We start from the raw sequence: 21,312 nt of genomic DNA, 5'->3' as shown, positions 1-21,312 counted from the left end.
TTGCCCCCTCCAACAACGATAATTCGGCATCTATCCATGGACCTTTAAAAGTGCTTTTCTGGGAGCTGTGGGATCCAGCACCACAAGCCAAGGGATCCAGGAGCAGTCTCACCCACCTGGGCATCAGGTAATAGACATGCAGACCCTAGTCCCAGCTGTGGACCCTGCTGTGGCCAGTGAACCAGCTCCAGCTCCTCTTGGCCATGATCCAGGAGCTCCTGGAAAACACTCTCAGCCAGTCACCCACAGATGAGAGAGCCTCTGTGGAAGTTCAGGTTTCCAGAGAAAGACTTCCAGCACACTATTGGGGGAAAAAGATGCAAATTTGAATGCATTGAAGTGAGTAGGAGGAATAGTTTGACTCTACCCATGTCGCCCCTCCCCCAAGATGGCCCAGCTTAGAGCCAAGAGAGATCTTCTAGATTGCCCGGGGTTTATCCTGTGGGGAGAATGAGCACCCAGCTTCCCCAGCTATTCTGGATGCTACCAAAGAGGCCCTTGTCTCTCCTACAGCATCTTGAATGCTAAATCATGAGCTCATGACTGGGGGCAGGAGGAGGGTGGGAGAGCAGAAGATGGGACTCTCGGAGGGCATTAAAGGGATGCAGATCCTACTAACTAGACCATGGCCTCCATCAAGCAGCTGGCCCACAAGCCATTGGGAGCACCTTGCCCACGGATTCCCCCAACACTGGTCCACAGGCAGCCCTGCTGCTCCACATGCCTCACCCATATCCCCTGACCCTGTGGCCTGCTTCCTGTGCACGTTCCCAATGTCACTGGAGAGAGCGAGCCTTGGCAGATGGCTAGTGAGCATGCACAGAAAGCCAGCCTGAATCTGAGGACCACAGAGAGACCACAAACTTGAACTCTAGCAAGTTTTGTTTGGGAAAACAAAAGGGAGGCTATCAGTACTTGGCTTGGCACACTGCAGGATGGAGAAGAGGCGTAAAGCTCCCCTCATTCTCAGAGAGAAGATGGTGACCTCCTCTGGCTGGTGAGCTGGAATTCTTCCAGCCACAATTGGTAGGTAGGAAGGAGCCCATAATGCAAGCATTGCCTTTCTGGAGAGTTCTCTGAGTTCCTAAGCCCTTCAACTACTGGGACTGGCAATTCTGTCTCCTCATTCCTGCAGGAATCCTCTTGGATCTTTCATTCTTTTAGTGAAATTCACCAATCTGCATTTCCTTATCTTTTTCTCCAGCTTCCTCACTCCATTCCTTCCCTTATCATGCTGTAGTTGATACTAAACATTAGGAGAGCCATTTATGAAGTGCTTCCTATGTGTCGGGCTCTGTGCCAGGTATATAAATATTTGACATGTGACCACAACAGCCTGTAAGACTAAGATGTCATTACTCTTTCTGGCTGATGAGGAAAGGGAGGTTTGGAGGGGTTTGCCCTAGGTCCCACAGCTCACTAGAGTCGGGGAGCCACTGTTCTAGCCTGGGGTAACTCACTTCAAGGCCCCCTGAGCTCTTCACTGCTCAGTCTCTCTCCTTATCTCATCAGCCCTTAAACCCTCTGTGGAGAAATGGGGAAAATCTCCAAGCAAGTTCAACTCACAGGCAAAAAGTGATTCCCTGATATTCGTACATGATTAACATGCCCTATGCCGATTATGTGACACGGTGCCCTTAAATAATCAACTTTTCTTTTTCATGTCTTACTTACTGTTATATGTGGAAAATAATCATTTGTCAGCTTGTGCAGGACTCCCCTGGGGAAAGCAGGAGATTTTTGCTTCCATGCTGCATTAGTCACAGCTCTCCAGGGAAACAGAACCAATCCTACAGAAATGTATATCAGTCAAGAGATTTATCATAAAGAATTGGCTCACGTAATAATGGAGGCTGGCAAGTCCAAAATCTGCAGAGCCACTGTCCCGATTTGAGTCTGAAAGCCAGAAGCTGCTGTAGAACCAGGAAAAGCCAACGTCCCAGTTCAGAGGCAGTCAGGCAGCAGAGAATTCTCTCTTACTCAGGAGAGGGTCAGCCCTTTCTTCTAGTCAAGCCTTCAACAGATTGGATGAGGCCCACCCACTTTATGGAGGGCAATCTGCTTTACTAGGCCTACCAATTCAAATGTTAATCTCATCCCAAAAACATCCTTGCCAAAATACCCAGAGTAACATTTGACTAAATATCTGGGCACCCCATGGCCCAGTCAAGTTGACACATAAAATAGACTACCACACATCCAGTTGAGGGGTGGCCGTTGTCTAAAATGTCATGGTGAGGATGGAGGGCCAGCATGGTGAGAACTCGAACTGGGATAAATTACTGATGTCTACCTGGACCTGAGGGGAAGCAGGCCAGGGGACCGGTGGTTTCCATCTGTGTTATGACTTTGTGATACAAAATCACATGAAAGAGGGAATAAGAATGAGTGCCTTCCACAAAAGTTACATGAGACTGTGTAATTCATAGGGGAGAGTAGCTTGTAGAAATTAAGTTCCCTACTTCATTTTTATACCTCACATGATTGTTAATTCCTAGCAGACTGCCCCTCTCTGAGAGTAATAGCTTAAAGAATTGAAGAAATCTTACGTCAAAGTATCCATATTGATCCCAGAAGTATAAAGAAAATATTATTAATATTCTACTATTCTTTCCTTTTATATTTATTAGAGCTTGGTATAAGGTGAGAAATCTATATTAATTTGGAAGAATTTTTCTTTTACTAAGTTCTCAAAATAAGGATTAGTTTGTTTTATTTTGATGCAATCTGGGTTTGAAGATGATTTGAAACACGTGTGTGTGCTCATCTGGAGTAGAGTGTAGGCATGCACCAGAGCTTCCACAGTTTGTTGATACACGAATTCTAAGTCCTGTGTGTATGTTGTTCTGTTGTATTGTTTTCGTCTGTTTGTTTGCCTCTTTGTTTTTACTAGACCAGGCATTTGGAAAGACCTAAAGACCATGGGTTCAGTGTCTCTCTTTATATTCTTCATCACACTGCTTGTTCTGGGGAGACAGGTAAGAAGTCTTTTTTTTTTAACATAACTTCTCTAAAGTGCTGTGTTAATAATACTTTGCTGATGTGCATTGTGGTGACTTTCATGCAAACAGATGCTGAAGCATCAGAATCATCTCATCACTTAAGAGAAAGGCAGGCAGCGCGAGGTGTGCATGCTTAGAGATCAGCAGAGGGAAGAAAGGGTCTTTCACTTTTTCCATAAGAGGCAGACTTTGTGAGTGGGAGAGATGTGAATCAATTAATTTCCTGCTAAATCTCAAAATAAATACATAGGTTTTTGTAAGCCTACGAAAGTATCGCCTCAATAGTTGACGCTAATTGGAAAAATATCGCCTTCCCTGGGGTTTCATTTGCATTTGAGAATGTATGGCAGGCTTCTTTTTCTTTGAAATGGGTATGAATACCTTTGCTGTCACTTGCAACATCCCTAGAAATACTGTCCTCTGTTCAAAATTTTATTTTGCGATGCAAATGAAATGATTCCTCCTGGGGCCTCCCGCCTCCTTCTGGCCTCCCAGTAGAGTGGGTGCAGCATTTTTAAGGACAATATTCTTCCTCTGCCTGCCCACAAGCTCAGTCACCCAGACTAAAGACTCATCCCAAACCAGGTGGCTCTGCCTCAAACGACGTTTGTTTTAAGTTCTTTGATGGCTAGTGTGAAACAAAAAAGTGATTTATTTGGAAATAACCAACAAAGAGGCAATGCCAATTAAATTGTATATGCATCACTAAACAGTTCAATTACGGATGTGGCAATTATCTGAGAGGCAAATTATAGATTGCGTGTTTTGGTCTGGCTTCCACTTCTCCCCAGTAGTAAGCTGTTAATAATGGCACAGTCAGGGCAGAGTCCAGATCTGTGACTGCCAGTCCAGTGGCCTGGGACCAGGGTCCTCCTCTGTCTTCCCCAGCAGTGCCAGTGGCCTAGGCCAGTGGGCTAGGAGCTCACAGTGCAGCCCTCTCCACTCTCCTAGAGAGCTGAGCTGTTGTCCTGCTGCAGTGTCAGAAGATCGGTGTCTCTGCTCCATGCCCCCTGCCTCTGTCCCTGGCACATGCTCGGGTCTGCATTCTTTGGCTTACAGTGTTGACCACCTGCACATTTTTGCTGAACCCATTACACTATGTCCTGTTCTTTCTCCCTGGTTTCCTTCGTTTCTCTGGCTGCCTGGCTTTCTCCGCAATCAACCACCTTTCTACATTCACTCATAGAGAAAAGGCATGTCCTGCCTCAGGAAACCTGATAATTTCGATGAAAGAACTTGGCTTCCTTGCAGAATATCACCTAGATGATCATTCTCAGGAAGCAGCATGGCCGTCCCCTCTGTGGGGTCATCTCTTTCTCCATTGTGGGCCGGGGATGTTTTGTGCTGCAGTTTCTCCTGCTAGAAGGATCACTCACACTGTCTCACAGCAATACATTTTAAGAATCTGGAATCGAATTCTCCCAACTTTTTTATTGATCATTGAGATCATAAACAGGCAATACCACTATTTAAGTGTCGTTGAATCCAGTGGCTGCTCACTGATCAGTTACTCTCTAATTGATTTAAAATAAATAATCAGGAGTATGCAATGTTGTGGTGGGGCGTTGATTTAACAAAATAGTGCTGATACCATCTTATAAGGAGTCATTCCTTTTTTGTCACTAATGTAACAATAAGGAGGCTGACCTTCAGTCTGAAATCATTAAGTGAATGATTTACTAAGGTCCCGAGTATTCTAGGCTGACAAGAACCCCGAAGTCTATGATATAGTGCTTTTGCAAACCATCGCAGAAATGCAGGTATATTATAAACAAACATCCAATATTTGAAATATGGTTTTCAAGTTTCATAAGTATTCATGGCCTCAGCATTATTTATTTTCTGAAAGGTTTTGTAAATCATAACGCAGACATTTTGCAACTTATTTCTGTTGTCGTTTGTCCTAATGGCTCGCCTGCCCCGTGACCATCTTTTTTGAAATGATGGCTATGTGTTTGCTTTCTGAGCAAATTAGTATACTAAATATTGCTCTAGGCATCTAAGAAACCATAATGGAAACATAACACACATCTCGGACAAGAGCTACAGTCATTCTCTCTGTACTGGAATATGGTTTGTGCTAGAAATGCTAGCTAAGTCAAGGGCATCCTTTGAAAAAGAAAGATGCCCTGTTTTTCACCTGAGTTTAGATGACAGCACACTGCCATCAAGGGTGTGCATTTTTAGTGGGTTCATTCAAGATATGGAACAGGCAGGTGGCAGTCTAGTGACCTGAGAGTGAGGCTAAAGTCACTGTGAGAGTTCAGAATCCAGGAGTAAGTGCCATCATGGCTGCCTGCACCCCAGCCCAGGGGCCACTTCTCTCCGTGTAGAAAGACGGAGAGCCCTTCAGTTCCTCAGCTTGTTTTCAAAACTAGACAAAGCATAAAACTGCCCTTGAGGTTGTGCAGAGATGTGAAACACAGCAGTGAGGGTCGATAGGGTTCCAGATACAGCCTGGATGCCTCTTCCAGCCTCTTCCTGCTCTGTCCCATCCTTAGAGCCAATGAAGAGCAAATTCCGTGTCTCTGAGTGGGATCTGGGCCCTGAGAACTTGGAGAGTAGCCCCAGACAGTATCCGAGAGATGGGCAGTGATGTGAGGATAGAGGTTCACGAGGCAGGGCTGCTGTTTCAGCTGACATGGCACAGAGTCCTGGGATCCTCTTCAGCACTTCTCTTCCCCAAGGCACGGTCACGGAGGCAGTGGCTTCCTCCTGGCCCTCTGCTGAATCTCCTCACGTGGCCTCCCCCTGTGTCTGGGTGCCATCTCCCTCTCCTTTCTCTTATAAGGACACCCGTCCTTGGGTTTACAGCCCACCCTAAATCCAGGATGATCTCATCCTGAGATCCTGAAGTTAATCACATCTGCAAAGACCCTATTTCCAAAGAAGGTCACAGTCACCATTACCAAGGCTGGGACTTGGAACTATCTTTTGGGGGAACACCATTAAATCCCTCATGACTGGTTTTGGATAGAAACATTTGTCTTCCTTTGGGAGCCCTCCACAATGAGTTTTAATGTCCTTGTACGTCAAGGAGAGGGTTCTACAGCAGAGTGCATTGGTTGGGAGGTGATAGGTGAAGATTTGGCAAAATGTGGCTTCAGTCCAGTTGAACTGGTTCCAAAGTGCTCTGATTCCTTTGAGTAGGAAACTTATAAAATGCTTCCTGTGATGCAGTAGCAGTCGTTAAGAAAACCTGAGCAACCTCTGAATATGGTTTATGGAAACCTTTCAAACTTGCTGCCTGCCTCACTGGCCCCTTGGTTCCATCTCATGTTTCATTTTTGTCTAATCCCGAGTGTATATCTGTGTCTTCCCAATGCCACTGCCATAGGTTGCCTCTGTCATTTTAGTTTAAAACCAGCCACACCACTGGTTTACCATCCCCCCCAAAAATCCAAATAAATAATCTATTCTCCAAGCAAGAAGGCTTTTCTAGTAAGTGCATAGCATGATTTCCATAAATACAGAATGTGGAAAATTTGGCATTAATGCAAAAATTTATTATAGACAAATTTTAAAAATATCCCTTATGCAATCTTTTTTTTAAAAAGTCTCACTATATGAGGTAAAAATAAATGTCACACCAGAGGAGGAGGAATGATTTTTGAGTGTACCATACATAGTTTGAATCAAACCTAATCAATGAATGATCATTTTTCTTTCAGTTTTCAAAATGTGAATTTTTTTTTTAATTGCCATCTGTGCATGAAAGGCCATGTGTGTGTCTATGTTTTGTTTTGTTTGTGCTGTCATTGGTATAATTAATCAATCCAATAAAATGAACAAAACCCCTGCATTTAGTTCTTCTTTGCATTTGTTCGTCAATAAGTTACTATCTGTGCTGAAAATACACCCTCTCTACTAGGCCCTTCTGTTATAGGAAGATTCATTCAAGGCTGTTTCATTATATTAAATTATTTGCATCTTACCAAGCACAAAATGATGCCAAAACCAAAGAGAGCCTTTGACAGTAAATGGGTCTCTCCATTTCTACAATGTTAATAACAACTGGTTTTAAAAAACATTGCATTTTAATACATTAAAAGCCTGAACACATATGTTTTTACTAGCAGGCACCATTCTAATTAAATGATATCAAAATGAACTTTTGTCTAAATATAATGTCATCCTCTGAGTATAATGCAGTCTCAAAAGAAAAAATACATATTTTTCAATGAACACTTAATTATATAATTTGTGGTAGGGGAAAACTGATTTTCAGATATTAAAGGCAAACCGCCACAAATGAACACCATTATATTTTAAATGCAAATCATCCAACAATGCACTCTCCCTACTAATGTATTTTCCATTTTTCATTTATTCATTATTTATATTCTATTATGTCTCTTTTCAAAAAATAATCCAAGCCATCTTTTATTAACATAACTATGCGAGAAGCTTTCATGTCATTTTTTCTGTCAAGCCTCCAATATAGCTATTTTCTCTGTTCCTGAGGCTGGTTCTTTCCAGAACTTGTTTGCAAATCTGTGTTAGAGGCTGAATGAGAGACATTTTGGGGGAACAGAGGGCTTTGTAGGGAGGGTGACAATTCTGTCTGGGGTTCTTTTTTCGGTTTTGTTTCGTTCTTTTTATTTTCTCTTTGAAACCTCCACTCTCTGGCAGGACAAGATGCCTATTGTTTCTTTACCTCTGTGTCCTCTTGTAACAGAATGAATATTACTGTAGGTTAGACTTCTTATGGAAGAACAAGTTCAAAAAAGAGCGGGAGGAGATAGAAACCATGGAGAACCTGAACCGCGTGCTGCTGGAGAACGTGCTTCCCGCGCACGTGGCCGAGCATTTCCTGGCCCGGAGTCTGAAGAATGAGGTCAGACGGTGTGGGGGCTCCTGGCTGAGCGGAGAGTGGCTTCTGGCCAGGAAGGGGTGTGGCTCGTAGCTGGGAAGGGGCAGCGGGCCGGGTGAGGGCTGGAAGCTCCTGAGTGTTCAAAATGTCCAGTATTGGCCTAAATTGGTCTGTTTTCCAGAGGATATCGATTGGTTGTCTCGACACCAACTGAGAATAGCGAGTTAGAATCCCCTTAAAGTCTTAGCGTGGTGTTGACTTAGTCTTCCTAGTTTTTCTTCCCCAATCAGGTAAGGTTCTGAATGTGCAATATGAGGCACTGGGGTTCCAAATATGTCACAAGAGTGGCCATCATCCTTTCCCTGGTGTGAGAGGACACTTTCCTTACCAGCACGCAGTAGAGGCCCAAATCAAGAGGCAGAATTACACTGTCCGTCCCGCACACCCACGGTTTCCTTCCTCCTGTCTTCCCTGAGAGCCTTTTAAGGGTCTTAGAATTCCATTAGAGATAGACTATGAAATAGACAGAATTTAGGCAGTATCCCCACAAGAGCAGATCAAAGACGAGTCCATCTCTTTAAATGGATGAAATGGGAATTTCATGGGATGCCTAAAGGAATGGATATTTAACTAGAGTTGGAAAAACCAGAGTGTCATTTCAGTGTTTAAGTGGCTTGTGAAATGAATGCCATCAAATTTCTTTAATATTGCTAAATTACCAGAGTCAACAGATGTCTCTACAGTGGAACTCTATTAATTTAAAAAACATGTATTTGAGGATCCACTGTGTGCAAAGGCCTGTGTTTGGGACTGTGGAGTTTCAGGGATGTATGAGGTGCAGTCCCTGTTCTCAGGAAATTTTCATTGAGGGCTGGAGTGCATAAGGAACCAGGACACCGATAGAGTGATGAACTGATTAACAGAGAAACTCGACCTTATTGATGGTAGAACACAAAGCAGCCTCTTGTGAGAAGACTGAGAGCCCTATTTTCTGTAGCATATTTAAAGTTGACATTAAGAAGAAAGTGCCGGGGGCCGGCCCTGGCGCCGAGTGGTTAAGTTCGCACACCCACTTTGGAGGCCCAGGGTTTCGCCAGTTTGGATCCTGGGTGTGGACATGGCACCGCTCATCAGGCCATGCTGAGGCGGTGTCCCACACAGCACAACCAGAAGGACCTACGACTAGAATATATGACTATGTACTGGGGAGCTTTGGGGAGAAGAAGAAGGAAAAAAAAAGGAAGAAGATTGGCAACAGATGTTAGCCCAGGTGCCAATCTTTAAAAGGAAAAAAGAAGAAGAAGAAGAGGAAAGTGCCAGGTGGTATGTGAGATGCTGGACATTGTCACTCTTGTCTTCTAGGAAGTGTGCCAGGCATGGTGAGCTGGTCCAGGGTCCCATTGCAGGTCTGACTGACTGTGGACCATTCACTTTTCTCTTTCTTCTGGTGTTTTCTGCCTTCAGGAGGTTATTCAGCAAACTATTTACCTATTGGTCACAGATAATGAAATCACTACATCTATTAGGAAGGAACCATCTGTTTTCATTAGCAATATAAAAACTTCTCTATGTCTATATGTCTAGCGATCAGTGCAGTTTATAAATTCAGCATGTACTGAGGGTTGCCCCTGCCCTGTGGCCAGGCTAGTTCTGGACTTGGATGCAAAGATGGACGGGATAGAAGCGGCCTCGTTCCCAGGAGGTCACAGGATCCTGGTGTCTCCAAGGCCACTCACAGCATAAATGTGGGAATCCAGAAAGACAACCATTATAAGGAAGTGACTTCTGAACCTGAAAAGAAAGTGCTAGAAACTAGCAGGGAGATGGAGGCTGGAGAGGGAGAGGGCAAGAACACTCAAGTCTCCAGGGGTCTACCTCTGGCCGGATGCCAGGACAGCGCCCAGGTCAAGACCTGGAAGGCCGCGGGTTCAGCCCCACAGGCTATGCAGCCTCTCCTTCCCCTATTGACGTCTCTCTGGGCCAGGGATTCAGTGGATTCTCTCTCTCCTTTCCTGCTTGCCTGACTTATTCTAAGCAAGCATCTGAACACAGTTGCCCCTTTGCAAATCCTGAGGAAAGGCAGGGTGGGGAAGGAGAATAAAACTTACATCTAGACAGCGTGGGCTCCAATCTTAGTCGCTATGTTTTCCATCATGGGAACTCGAGCCGGTTACTTCCCCAGGCTGAGCCGCAGTCTCCACATTCCTCAGAGGAGAACTGATCCTTACTTTGCAGCTGCCTTAGGTAGAGCGTGGGACATTTACACATTCATCACACTGAGTATCCCTCCAGGTGAGGCAGGAATGTGACACAGCAGGATAGAGCCCCCCATCCACACAGGCGGGACATACCTGGCAGAGACGGCCACATCTTAAGCTGGCAGCACATTGACTCATCCATTTGCTGAGTGGCCCTACTGTATGCCCAACCAGTGACCCTCATTCCACCAACACACCTCTCCGGTGCTCCCAAGAGAGGGTGCCATTTCCCTCCAAGTCTCCTCATTAGTGCTGCTATTTTAAGAATTAAAAGCACACACAGGTCTCCTTCAGCCTTCACCACGCGGGGGGCCTCGTGGGGAAAGGCTGCAGAGTGGAGGCAGGACGGCATGGTGGTTTGAGTCCCTGCTCTGGTGCTGCCTCAACTACGTGGGAACTTTCCAGGGACAAAGTAGGAACCAGCACATTTAGATGAAACTGGCTTTGCGCCTTTTCCTCATTTGTCAGGTGAAGAAGGTGACTTCCTCGGGAGCCTCATCCATGGCCCCGTGAGCCCTGTGTGTGTGCACGAACCTGTCTTCAGGCACTAAAATAATTTGCCCCTGCGGACAGTCAGGACCTGGGCACCACGCTTCCAGCTGTGGCTCAGGAAGATGGCTCCTTCTTCCTTCAGGAAACATACCTGTGACCCTGGCAGCCTGCAGCCCTTAGGAAAATGAATAGGAGCTCAGTTTCAGAGCTTTCCAAACTCTCACTACCACCAATGGCTCCAAGTGCCATAACAGCCATATTAGGGGTCTTTGGTTTGTGCTCAGGTTCCTGCCATCCCCACACAGCGGTAGATTTGCACCCTCTAGCTGTTGCCCTGACATTGCTCAGGAGGGTGGAGCCACACGCACTGAATCTCAAGGTGGGGGCGTCAGACCCCTGAGACCATCCTTGAAATGATGGCTTCATTCTGCATGGCTGTGGGCTACCAGGTTCTCTGTATTTAGTCAGACAACACAGAACTCCCCTTGGCTGTAACTTTCCATATTTTACTGACAGTTTTTGTTGGTTAGGTCAAATATTGGTGGGGGGACGTGGAGGGAGCTACCCAAGCAGCCACTGTAAGTCTTGGAAATTAAATTACAGGGAGCTGCCACAGGGCAGCGCGGTCTGCTCAGACTCAGCACTCTCGGTAGGGCAGGTTTGCTCTCAGGTCGCTGGAGATCAAACAGTCAGTGTAGGAGATTCTGTTAGCAACTGTCCTCTTGGGAAAAATCCTGGATGCAAAACAGAGCCTGACCACGAAGGGTCTGAACAAGAAAGAGAATGACTAACCCATCACTTAAAGGGTCTGAGCGCTCCCACCGTGAGTCTCAGGAAGGGAGGGTCTGGTTTTTCTGTTTTCTTCCCCAAAACTCATAACAAGGTTATTCTAAAAAGACTCGTTTGAGTGCATAAACCACAGCAAACTCTTGCCCCTTCCTTCTGACTTCCCGACAGTTTGGTTGCCTAACTTCTTTTGTCCCAGTGAGAACTTCCTGTGCTCGATTAACTTCATCAATCAGACAGAAGATTCTGGACAGAAGAACCCATTCCCTGACCTAGTGACGTGTAATGCTGACCCCGTAATCCCAGGCAGGCTGAGATTCTTTGACTTTCCACAGCGAAACAGTGATGCTGTCTGTGCTATTTAACAACATAGAGGGGCCGGCCCAGTGGCTAAGTGGTTAAGTTTGCGCACTCTGCTTTGGCGGCCCAGGGGTTCGCCAGTTAGGATACTGGGCATGTACCTAGCACTGCTCATCAAGCCATGCTGAGGGGGTGTCCTGCATAGTAGAACTAGAAGGACCTACTGGGGGACTTTGGGGAGAAAAAAAAAGAGGAAGATTGGCAACAGATGTTAGCTCAGAGCCAATCTTTTAAAAAAAAAATAGTGATATGATCAAGGTTGCTGGCCCCTCCACAGTGTCAGGGTCAAATAGATGTGCCTGGGTGAGCTCTCTCTCTCCCCCTAAGGCTTCCCCGAGGGGAAGGTCTAGCTATTTTTGCACCTGTGGGACCTGAAGCAGGATCAGTTCCAGTGGCTTCCAGACCCCTCGTGGCAGAGGATGGCTGATACTGGGAACCAAGAGAGATCCCTGTGCCCAAGGGCAGGCCTTCTTAGAGTGAAAGGATGTCCGTAGCACCTGCTAAATGTGCCTTTCCTGGGCCCCTGCTTGGCAGCTGAGAGCACAGGTCTGTCCCCAGCCATGGCACTTCTCAGCTGTGGTACCTCAGGCCTCCACCCTCTCAGAGGCTATGATTGATTTCAAAAGCAATAGTTCACTTAAAGCTCTTAGAGCAGTGCCTGGCATGCAGTAAACACTCAATTTTAGTTATTTTTGAGCAAATATCCCAAGCTTATGTAAAACTTGAGAGTCACCGCCCCCAAGAATTTATCAGTAGCTTTCAAGGAAGGCTTCTCCCTCCAGCTCTTCAGGGCCTGAACAGAGTGGGGAACATTTTGCCCGCCCCCGCATCCGGCAGCATCCCCCTTCCAGGTCCTTCTCAGTGGGGTGGCCTGGACACTCAACGCTTCGGATGCAGTGACCCAGGGTTATTTTTAGAGCTTGGGGTGGACAGGAGCAGGCCTTTCAGTCCCACGGTGAAGGTTACTGCTCCATGGTTTTCTGGAACAATCCTTGGGAACGTGACACATGACTTAGGCCAGGACTCACATTAACAAAGAGCCTGTGGGCATGTCGTCTTGAGTCTCCTACTCACATGCATGGATGTACAGAGGAAATTAACATCCCTTCAGAAATAGAGAGTAAAGAATGATTTAACCACTATAACAATTCCAAAAAGCTTTTATTTCAATGAAAACCTGTTCGCTATGCCTGTGCTCCGGGCGAGTGGGCAGAGAGCTGCTGCTCGTTTCCAAGGCCAGGTTGCTGGCACGTCTTCTTCCTCCCTGGGGGCAGGGGGTGCATTTGTTTTATAGTCGTGCACTACATAACAACCTTTCAGTCAGCAGTGGACCGCGTGTATGACAGTGGTCCCATAAGATTAATACCATAAAGCCTAAGCATATAGTAGGCTTGTCTAAGTACACTAAGTTTCTCTAAGTATCCTCTATTATGTTTGCACAAGGGCGAAATCGCCTAATCATTCTGCATTTCTCAGAACATGTCCCTGTTGTTAAGCGAAGCATGACCGTGTTTGAAACTTCCTCAAGCTTCTCCATCAGCTGTGGACTGTTCTGGCCAGAATCGGCCCACAGGCCATTCAGGCTCAGAGAAAGAGCTCTGTGCCCCCAGAAGGAGCCCGCTGGTTTATAAACCCTGCTCTCAAAACTGTTGTGCTGTGGCAAGAACGTTTCTGAGAGGCCCTTTGAACAGATGTCAAAGCTAGCTTTCATCACTTGTTGAAAAGACAGCATTTTGTCACCAAATCAACCTTTTGCCGAGTCCCTGGGTGGTAAGGATTGTGTGTGATTTAGAGCCAGGCAGCCTCATTCGGGGAGAGATGAGGCTGGATCAAAACAAGACACAGATGTCACTGCAGCTGTGCGAGGAGTTCACCAGGCGCTCCAGCAGTACATCCCTTCTAAGTGAACTGTGAGCCCCCCAGTGGCCGCCAGCACATCCTTCAACCCCGTATACTCAGGCGAGAATGCCACTGGGGTTTCAAGGGATGCTTTTGTGCTTTCTAATTATTTGACTCCCTAAATAAATTAGGCATTGGCTGACATTTGGGGGCACGAGGTGCTGAACGGTTAGCACATAGGTCAGCAGGGGGTAAGGTGAAGGAAGGGTCCCCTCCTTGCTGCAGGGTGAGTCCGTCAGAGAGAGCACTGACGTGGAAGCTGGGAAACCTGAGCACCAGTAGCAGTTCTGAACATTTCTAGGACAAACCAAGCAGACACCTGGTATACCCACACCTGGATGTTAGGCAGCACTAACCACACTTGTTTCCATGGTCTCTTTATTTGTTTTCTCTCTCCAGTTGGACTCGAGCTCCTTGAGGGCAGGGCTTGTGTTGTCCGTCTCTGTGGCCCTACCACCTGGTATGAAGCCAAGAGATGTGTGTGTGTGTGTGTACCAGGATGCTAAAGTGAATTTCAGCCTGTAACACCAACAGACAGTAGTTCCCATCTTCCAAAGGGAGGGTTGCATGTTTACAAATACCCCACTTTAAAACTAGTAACACGACTCTCGACCCTTCACTCGTGGGGAACATATGAATCAGCCAGGAGACTAGAGGTTGGAAGAGGGATTTTGGACAGAATGTAGTGAGAAGTGAACCCCCTCCTAAAGGGTCAGTGGGGAATCCTCCTTTTACCACTAGCCTCATGAACAGACGGGAACTACTCAGTTTGGGATGTGTACCCAGTGACTTGGGTCTCTGAGTGGTCCTGAGGAAGCACCTCCATCTGGAGGACACGGCTGACAGGCGGGTCCTGACAGGTGGGAAATGCCCAGGGCAGGGGCTGGTTGAGTATCTGGGCTAACAGACTTGGAGCTGCAGATGTGGGTACAATGGGACTATCAGGGTGTGGAGGACAAAGTGTCCTGAGTGTTGCTCAGGGACAAAGCAAGAGAAAGACAGTTGGCTTGGGATCATTTTAGATCCTGTTTGAAAGATCTGCCCAGAGGGGTGAGTGGGCCCCAGCAGAGAAGCCAGAAGAAAGTCCAGAAAGCCCGGGGCAGAGAGAGCAGTCACGAGCAGGAGGGGAGTGCATCGTCCACTTCAAGGAAACCTCAGGCAGGATGTCCAGTAATGGGGACAGCAATGGGAGTCTTCAAATAACCCAGGAAAATGTCCAGCAGGTTTTAGTGCCCAGGGAGCGTGATGCAAACTTTCCTCCTCCAACAGACACGTCTTTCTTTCCCATTCTCCACCCTTGGTTGGTTTGGAAAACCTGGCTAGCAAGTTGGAGGCGTTGAAGTAGAAGGATGAGGAATAGTGAGAGAGAGTAGAAGCCAACCTTCCCCCTTCCCCACGTGTAGACCCCGCTCCTGCAGCAGGCCCACCCTGAGGAAGGGAAGTCTCGCATCCAACCAGGTTCAGAGTTTTGACTGCCCGTTGAACTAGGCACTTAAATTCTTCATGAGAGGACTTGAATTACCCAAGAGTGACAGGAAGAGTCGTGGGGTGTTGTTCTAAGTTTCTGTCCAGGGTTGAGGAAGAGCTGATCTCACTAAACTGAAAGGGACAGTGACACAGAAATACACTTGCTTCTTGATTTTTCTTCCATTACTTGAGTTGGTCGGCAGAATGGTTACATGTGAGTGAATGTTGCAATGCCATCTATGCTCACTTCCAATTCTAAAGCTCAGTGATGCTTTTTGACAGCTAAGAGGTGGACAAGGGTCACCCATTCTAGACCCTGAATTCCAGAATCTCCTCAAAGGCTGCCCACCTGCCCTACCCTCATGCCCACAACCTCTTGAAGTATAAGACAAGCTCAGGTCATTGACCCATCAGCTTGTGGTCCTCTCTGACCCCAAGCCAAACCCAAGACCTGAGGTAACCTCTCATGAGTTTACAGTATGATTGTAAGCCCTGACAGTTTCATTAGCTCTGGAGAATTTGTGAAGCTTCCCATTGTGAAGTTCCCCTGATTCTCAAGTATAGTCCTGTGGGAACCTTGAATCAGGGAGCAAGGGGCCAGTGTTGTTTCCGTGAAGGTTCCAGGTGACCAATCTGTCAAAGAAGGCAGATGAGAGGCCGGTCCGGTGGCACAGTGGTTAAGTTCACACGTTCTGCTTCTCGGCGGCCCAGGGTTCACCGGTTCGGATCCCGGGTGCAGACATGGTGCCACTTGCCATGCTGTGGTAGGCATCCCACGTATAAAGTAGAAGAAGATGGGCATGGATGTTAGCTCAGGGCCAGTCTTCCTCAGCAAAAAGAGGAGGATTGGCAGTAGTTAGCTCAGGGCTAATCTTCCTCAAAAAAAAAAAAAAAAAATGCAGGCAGATGAGCAGTTTGCATGCCCAAGCCCCCAGCAGCACTCACAGCCTGCAGGGTGCCAGACCAGTACTCCAGAGATTAGTCCTGGTCCCTAAGCCAGCTGGGAGCCTTGGTGGGTCAGCCAATTCCCATGACCTTCCATTCCCTCTTTTTAGCCCATGGTTCTTAATCAAGGCTACACAGCAGAAGAACCATGGAGCTTTTCAGAAAGATGTACGTGCTTGGAGCCACCCTCGGGAAGAAGGTTCAGGTGGTCAGTGGGGAGGCCCAGGCATCTGCCTTCTTGAAAGCCCCTTTGGTGACTGTCCCACGCATTCCTATTTGAGCACCGTGGAAGGAGATGACACATCTGACCCCATCCAGCTCCAGCAACATGGGGTGCTCGGGGATGAGGCTTCGGAGGGCAGTTTGAGAGCGTTAACCTGGAGTAGTTTGATTAGACCCCACCGGTGAGGTTAAACTAGGCCCTTCTGTCCAAGCAGCCAGTCCGTTCAGGCTTGCATTTCATTATCTCCCATTCCCGGACACCCTTAAAGACCCCAGGGGAAAGGAGAAAGGTAAAGTGACATGACTCACAAGTGTTGGGAGGCCCCGTGCTGCCCCCGAATCCAGGCAGCACTGCCCATGGTCATGGGGGAGATGCAGGATCAAGTATAAAGTGTAGCATTTGTAAGAGTGATGTCTGCCTCCGATTTGCGAACTACAACCTTCGGCAAAGAATGTAATTGCTCTGTGCCTCAGTTTCCCCATCCATAGATTGAGAATAATAGTACCAGCCTCATTGGATTGTAATTAGAGGCAAGTTAATGCCTGCAGAGTGTTCAGAGAGGCACCCATCCTGTCATGCAGTGGGCACTCAGTCAGTGCCGGTGGTTATCATGCTTGTTCTTGTCGTCATCGTCTTCCCCAGAGGTTCGCTCTGGATGGTGTCAGCAGACAGCGGGGAAATGCAGAGTACAGAACACAAGTCCTTGACTTGATAGATGTACCCCTTTTCCTTAAGAGGAAGGAAGTCAGTAGAGCTGACACTACTTTTATAAAACTGGCATTTCTAACTAGAACAGGCTCCTGGGGTCATCTCTCCCCTGTTACCCTGACTTCCTGGCTTAGTCAGCATTACCAGAGCCTAAACTTGGCAGTCACATGTGCCACAGCATGTCTTCCCAGGATATGAATGTTCACAGCAACAACTTTTCAGAGAGAGGAAGGACGGGTCTGCACAGTGAGCCAGCTCAACCACGTTGAGAGCAGAGCAGAAAAGGAAAACTTTGATGCTATGGTTCATGTGTTGTGTGCAGATTGTGAGGCAGTAGCAGAAGACATAACAGGGTGGCTGGCCCTGAGAACAGGAAGATGACACAAGTTTAGCTTTTCCAGGAGATGGTTGTGACCTTCCATGGGTCGCCATTGCCCCGATGTGCTTGTTATGAGACCTCAGTGGAGTAAGAACCATTCTTCTGGGAGCCCACCAAACCTTGGAGTCATGGTGCTGTTGAAGGACTCACTCTCTGCCAAGAATTCATCTGGGTGCCCCAGAGAGCAAAGCTCACTGATAACATTCATGCAGAGTGGATTCCCTCACCCTGCCAGGCACGCAAGAAGCACCAGTCACCAGCATTCTCCCCGACACTCAGAGGTTGGCCCTCTTATTTAAGGGAACTGTCCTCAGGTTTCCTGGTGGAGGGAGCATTTCCCATGATGCACTGCACCCACGATGGTACCCAGCTATTCTGCCCTGTATCAGGTTCTTCTGAAGTTCCTGATGGGCCAGCGTCAGTGGGAAGGCAGGTCCTCACACTCAGGAGGAGCCTCCATGCCCACATAACAGCTTTCCTTTCTAGAACCTTCACTGAACCTAAAGGTTTCACTATATGTTGGGAAAATTATGGAAACACCTTGAAATTGTATTTACGAGACACTGGAATTTTACTCATGTCTTTGGATGAAGAACAATGAGCCTTTTTCTATCTAAAAATAAAAAGCTATCCTGAATAAATGTTGTTGGTGTCAGATACAATATGAGTAGGTAGCCTGAGGAGTTTCACTGGTTCTTTCTGGTGCCATTAAGAAGTAACTTGATGAGTTTCATCTGCTTCTTTTAGGAGACATTAAAGAGAAAGTGCATAAAGACATTAAGAGAAAATGCATAAAGACACAAATCCAAAGAATGTAACCATAATGAGTCATTTTAGGACAATATAGTAGTTTGGGAAATCATTTTGTTTCCCTTCAGTTGCTTAAGGATGCTTTTTTCCTAAGCCAGAAGTCTGCGTCTCTTGCAGTTGTCTAAGGTAGAGATGACAGAAAGGTTTACATGGAAGGGCATCTCATACTAGCTGGTGGTGGCAGCAGAAGCACAGGGTTGAGGATTCCGAGCCTGCATCCGGCTCGTTAGCAGCTGTCACCTATGACCAATGGCCAGCACCTGGCATGGGCCTGGGACTAGGGTGCGGCAGGTGGAGTGGGGCACTGGGCAATTTCTTTACCAAGGTCAATGTCAAGAAACACTTGCATCAGGAGCTTGTTTATTAAATGGTTTCCTAACGCTCAGCTCTCCCTTTCCTCCTGGGCAGGACTTATACCACCAGTCCTATGACTGTGTCTGCGTCATGTTTGCCTCCATCCCGGATTTCAAAGAATTCTATACGGAATCAGATGTGAACAAGGAGGGCCTGGAATGCCTTCGGCTCCTGAACGAGATCATCGCTGACTTTGATGATGTAGGTACTCGAGACTCACCCTTGACGGGCAGGGGCAGCCTCAGTCCCACACTTTGGCATGCCTGGGGCTGGCACATTGGAAATTAGTTCAGTATCATGGCATATCTTAACACTAGTCCTTTGGCATAATTTCTAGTGGCTGGCACTAAAGCTTTTTGCTCTATTTAGGTCTCTGACTAATTTGGGGGAGACAAAAGCATTTTATTTTTGAAGCAGTTATGACTGCTAGGAACAACAACCAAAATCGGTTCAATAAAAATCTATCCAGTATGCCATTATATTTTCTAGACAGGCTTGAACTCCAGGGAAAACACTTGTCCATCCCTTTATATATAAAAAAGATAATGAATATATTTATCATAGTAGATTATTGGCATGTCTGTCTGTGCATACTCCAAGGTCTCTGTCAGATATTAACCTGAACTGTGCATGGATGACGTGCTTTATTATTGAAAAAGCAATATGTGTGTGGGATAATGTATTTTAGAAGGGACAAAGTTTATGTTTTACAATTTGAAATAGGTGTCATTTTTCAATTTTCAATTTTCTGCCTACAGAGAGAGTATGTGTTTTGTTTTGTGGTAAGAACGAACACACCTCTGGTATTAAGCATATTGCTGCTACATCATTCTAATCAATATTGATCAAAATACAGAAAAATCGACACCCATGAACATAGGTTCATTATGATTCATGGAACTTTGAAATACAGTGATGAAAGTATATAATAAGATGGATTCAGGCCAACCTTCTAAGTATCTTGTGGGACCTGTGCATTTCTCTGCTACCACCATCATCACCATGAGGTTGACTCAAGATTCGTGGTGAAGTGATGACAACCAGAGATTTCCACTGTTAGGCTGCATTTATAGTAAAAAGCAGTGGCATATTTGCTCCAGCTGCGTCTCAATAAAATAAATGTTCCCCAGCACCAGTGGGTGAGTGACAATCCTCCTTCTGGTAGGATTGGTTCATGGATATGTGATATGGGAATATGCTCAACTGTCTTAAATTCTCTGACATGTAATCTTGAAAGAAACTTCTCTGAATGTGGGAGTACCAAGGAAGGGTCAAGAAGATGCTCCCAGTCTTTGGTCGGTGCCATTGTCCTGAGCAGATACGGAACCTTCCAGAATTTCCTTCACTTGCTCTCTCCACCCATTCTTTCTCATTCCTACAGCTTCTGCTCTTATTTTTGCCTTTCCTCCATCCCACCCCAAAGCCTAAAGAAGTGGATGGGGAGGAGTCAAGTACGAAAGTGGTAACTGGTGCCAGAAACTGGGACAAGAAGTTTCGGGTAAAGGCTGATGAGGAGGAGCAGCTCTAGATCTTTATTCCTTCCGCATCAAGTGCTCAGAGGACGAAATCTGATCCTCAGCACTCAGTGGTCATAAATCACCCTCACTGTGCAGGGAAGACCTCACTCACTGAATCGTACTGTGTATTTAGGCCTTTGAAATATGGACTTGAGAAATGTATTGGAGGCCATTATCACTTGCATCATAACTTATCCTGGTTCTTTCACTAGTAAAATTTGAGAGGTAATTCATGTTAATTGGAAGGAAATCATTACACTGCATTTCCTTCCAAGGACGTGCTCTTTGTGAAATGCATAAAATGTTCTTTCCCATCAAAGCCCAAGGTTGAAGGGTGAATAAGCAGTGTTTGAAACAAGTCGCGTTCCCATTACTGTGAATTAGACTTTGAAAATGCTTAGTCTTGGGTCAGCACCTGAGTGAGAAATCAAATGATTGTCATTGCTTCGCAGCTGCTGTCCAAGCCAAAGTTCAGTGGAGTTGAAAAGATCAAGACCATCGGCAGCACATACATGGCTGCGACGGGGCTGAGCGCCGTGCCCAGCCAGGAGCACGCCCAGGTACAGATGCGTCAGCCACAGGGGGGTTCACGGGAGCCTCGGCTCTGCCCACGGGTCATCCCTGGAGCCAAAACAGCCGTGCAGTGACCCATATACTGTACTGTGTGCACAACCTAAACATCAGTGTTTAAGGTCTCATGAGAATTCTGGAGGCTTCTGAGGGTCTGTTCACAGAACTTTTTCGGTGGACAGGGGAAGAAACAACCAACCAGTGTGGTAGCTGCTTGATATCAGATAAATATACAAGAAAGTAGAAGATTTGAGCTGTTTATTTAAAGATGACGTGAATGGATGGCTCCTGATCTTTCAATTAAAAACAAAGTGTTGTCAAAAAAACAAGCTGACCACACAGACGTATGGTTGAAAGGTGATTTGGGCAAAATTGAGTATCTGCAGTCAACTAGAGTTTTTGAGGGGATTTTCTGTTATGTTGTGGTTTGTTTCAGTGTGTGTGTGTGTAAATATGCTTGTGTAACTCGTGGATCCATAAACGAGACTTTCTTTCCCCTCAGAAGAGTGGGCTCCCTGACAGGCACCAGCACAGGTTTGCTGCAGGGCAGAGGTGGGTGCAGCACAGAGGCACAGAACTTACCAGAGCACAGCTTGCTGGAGGCTGGCAGACTCCCCCAGAGAGGGAGGGCTGAGCCCCATATGCTTGGCTTCCTCTCCCACTCCCACCTCCCACTGGCTGGAGCAAGAGAAGGACAGAGGGACAGCAGTATGCTAAAACAGAACTCCG

The 21,312-nt window shown here is 46.6% G+C and overlaps 1 protein-coding gene across 3 annotated transcripts in view; it reads left to right on the top strand.

Annotated features, from left to right (window-relative positions):
- ADCY2 (adenylate cyclase 2) overlaps positions 1-21,312 on the top strand; it is a 404,137-nt gene that overhangs the window by 363,299 nt on the left and 19,526 nt on the right. For all 3 annotated transcript variants that reach the window (XM_070587228.1, XM_070587227.1, XM_070587229.1), the window contains exons 19-22: positions 2,894-2,978; positions 7,681-7,839; positions 18,551-18,697; positions 20,466-20,573. In XM_070587228.1, the coding sequence (XP_070443329.1) occupies positions 2,894-2,978; positions 7,681-7,839; positions 18,551-18,697; positions 20,466-20,573 (499 nt within the window). The remainder of the gene's footprint in view (positions 1-2,893; positions 2,979-7,680; positions 7,840-18,550; positions 18,698-20,465; positions 20,574-21,312) is intronic.

This window comes from Equus przewalskii, chromosome 20 (genome assembly GCF_037783145.1).
Source record: "Equus przewalskii isolate Varuska chromosome 20, EquPr2, whole genome shotgun sequence".
Taxonomy (NCBI): domain Eukaryota; kingdom Metazoa; phylum Chordata; class Mammalia; order Perissodactyla; family Equidae; genus Equus; species Equus przewalskii.
The sequence above is the reverse complement of the archived record's forward strand: the minus strand, read 5'-3'. Positions and strand labels throughout refer to the sequence as shown.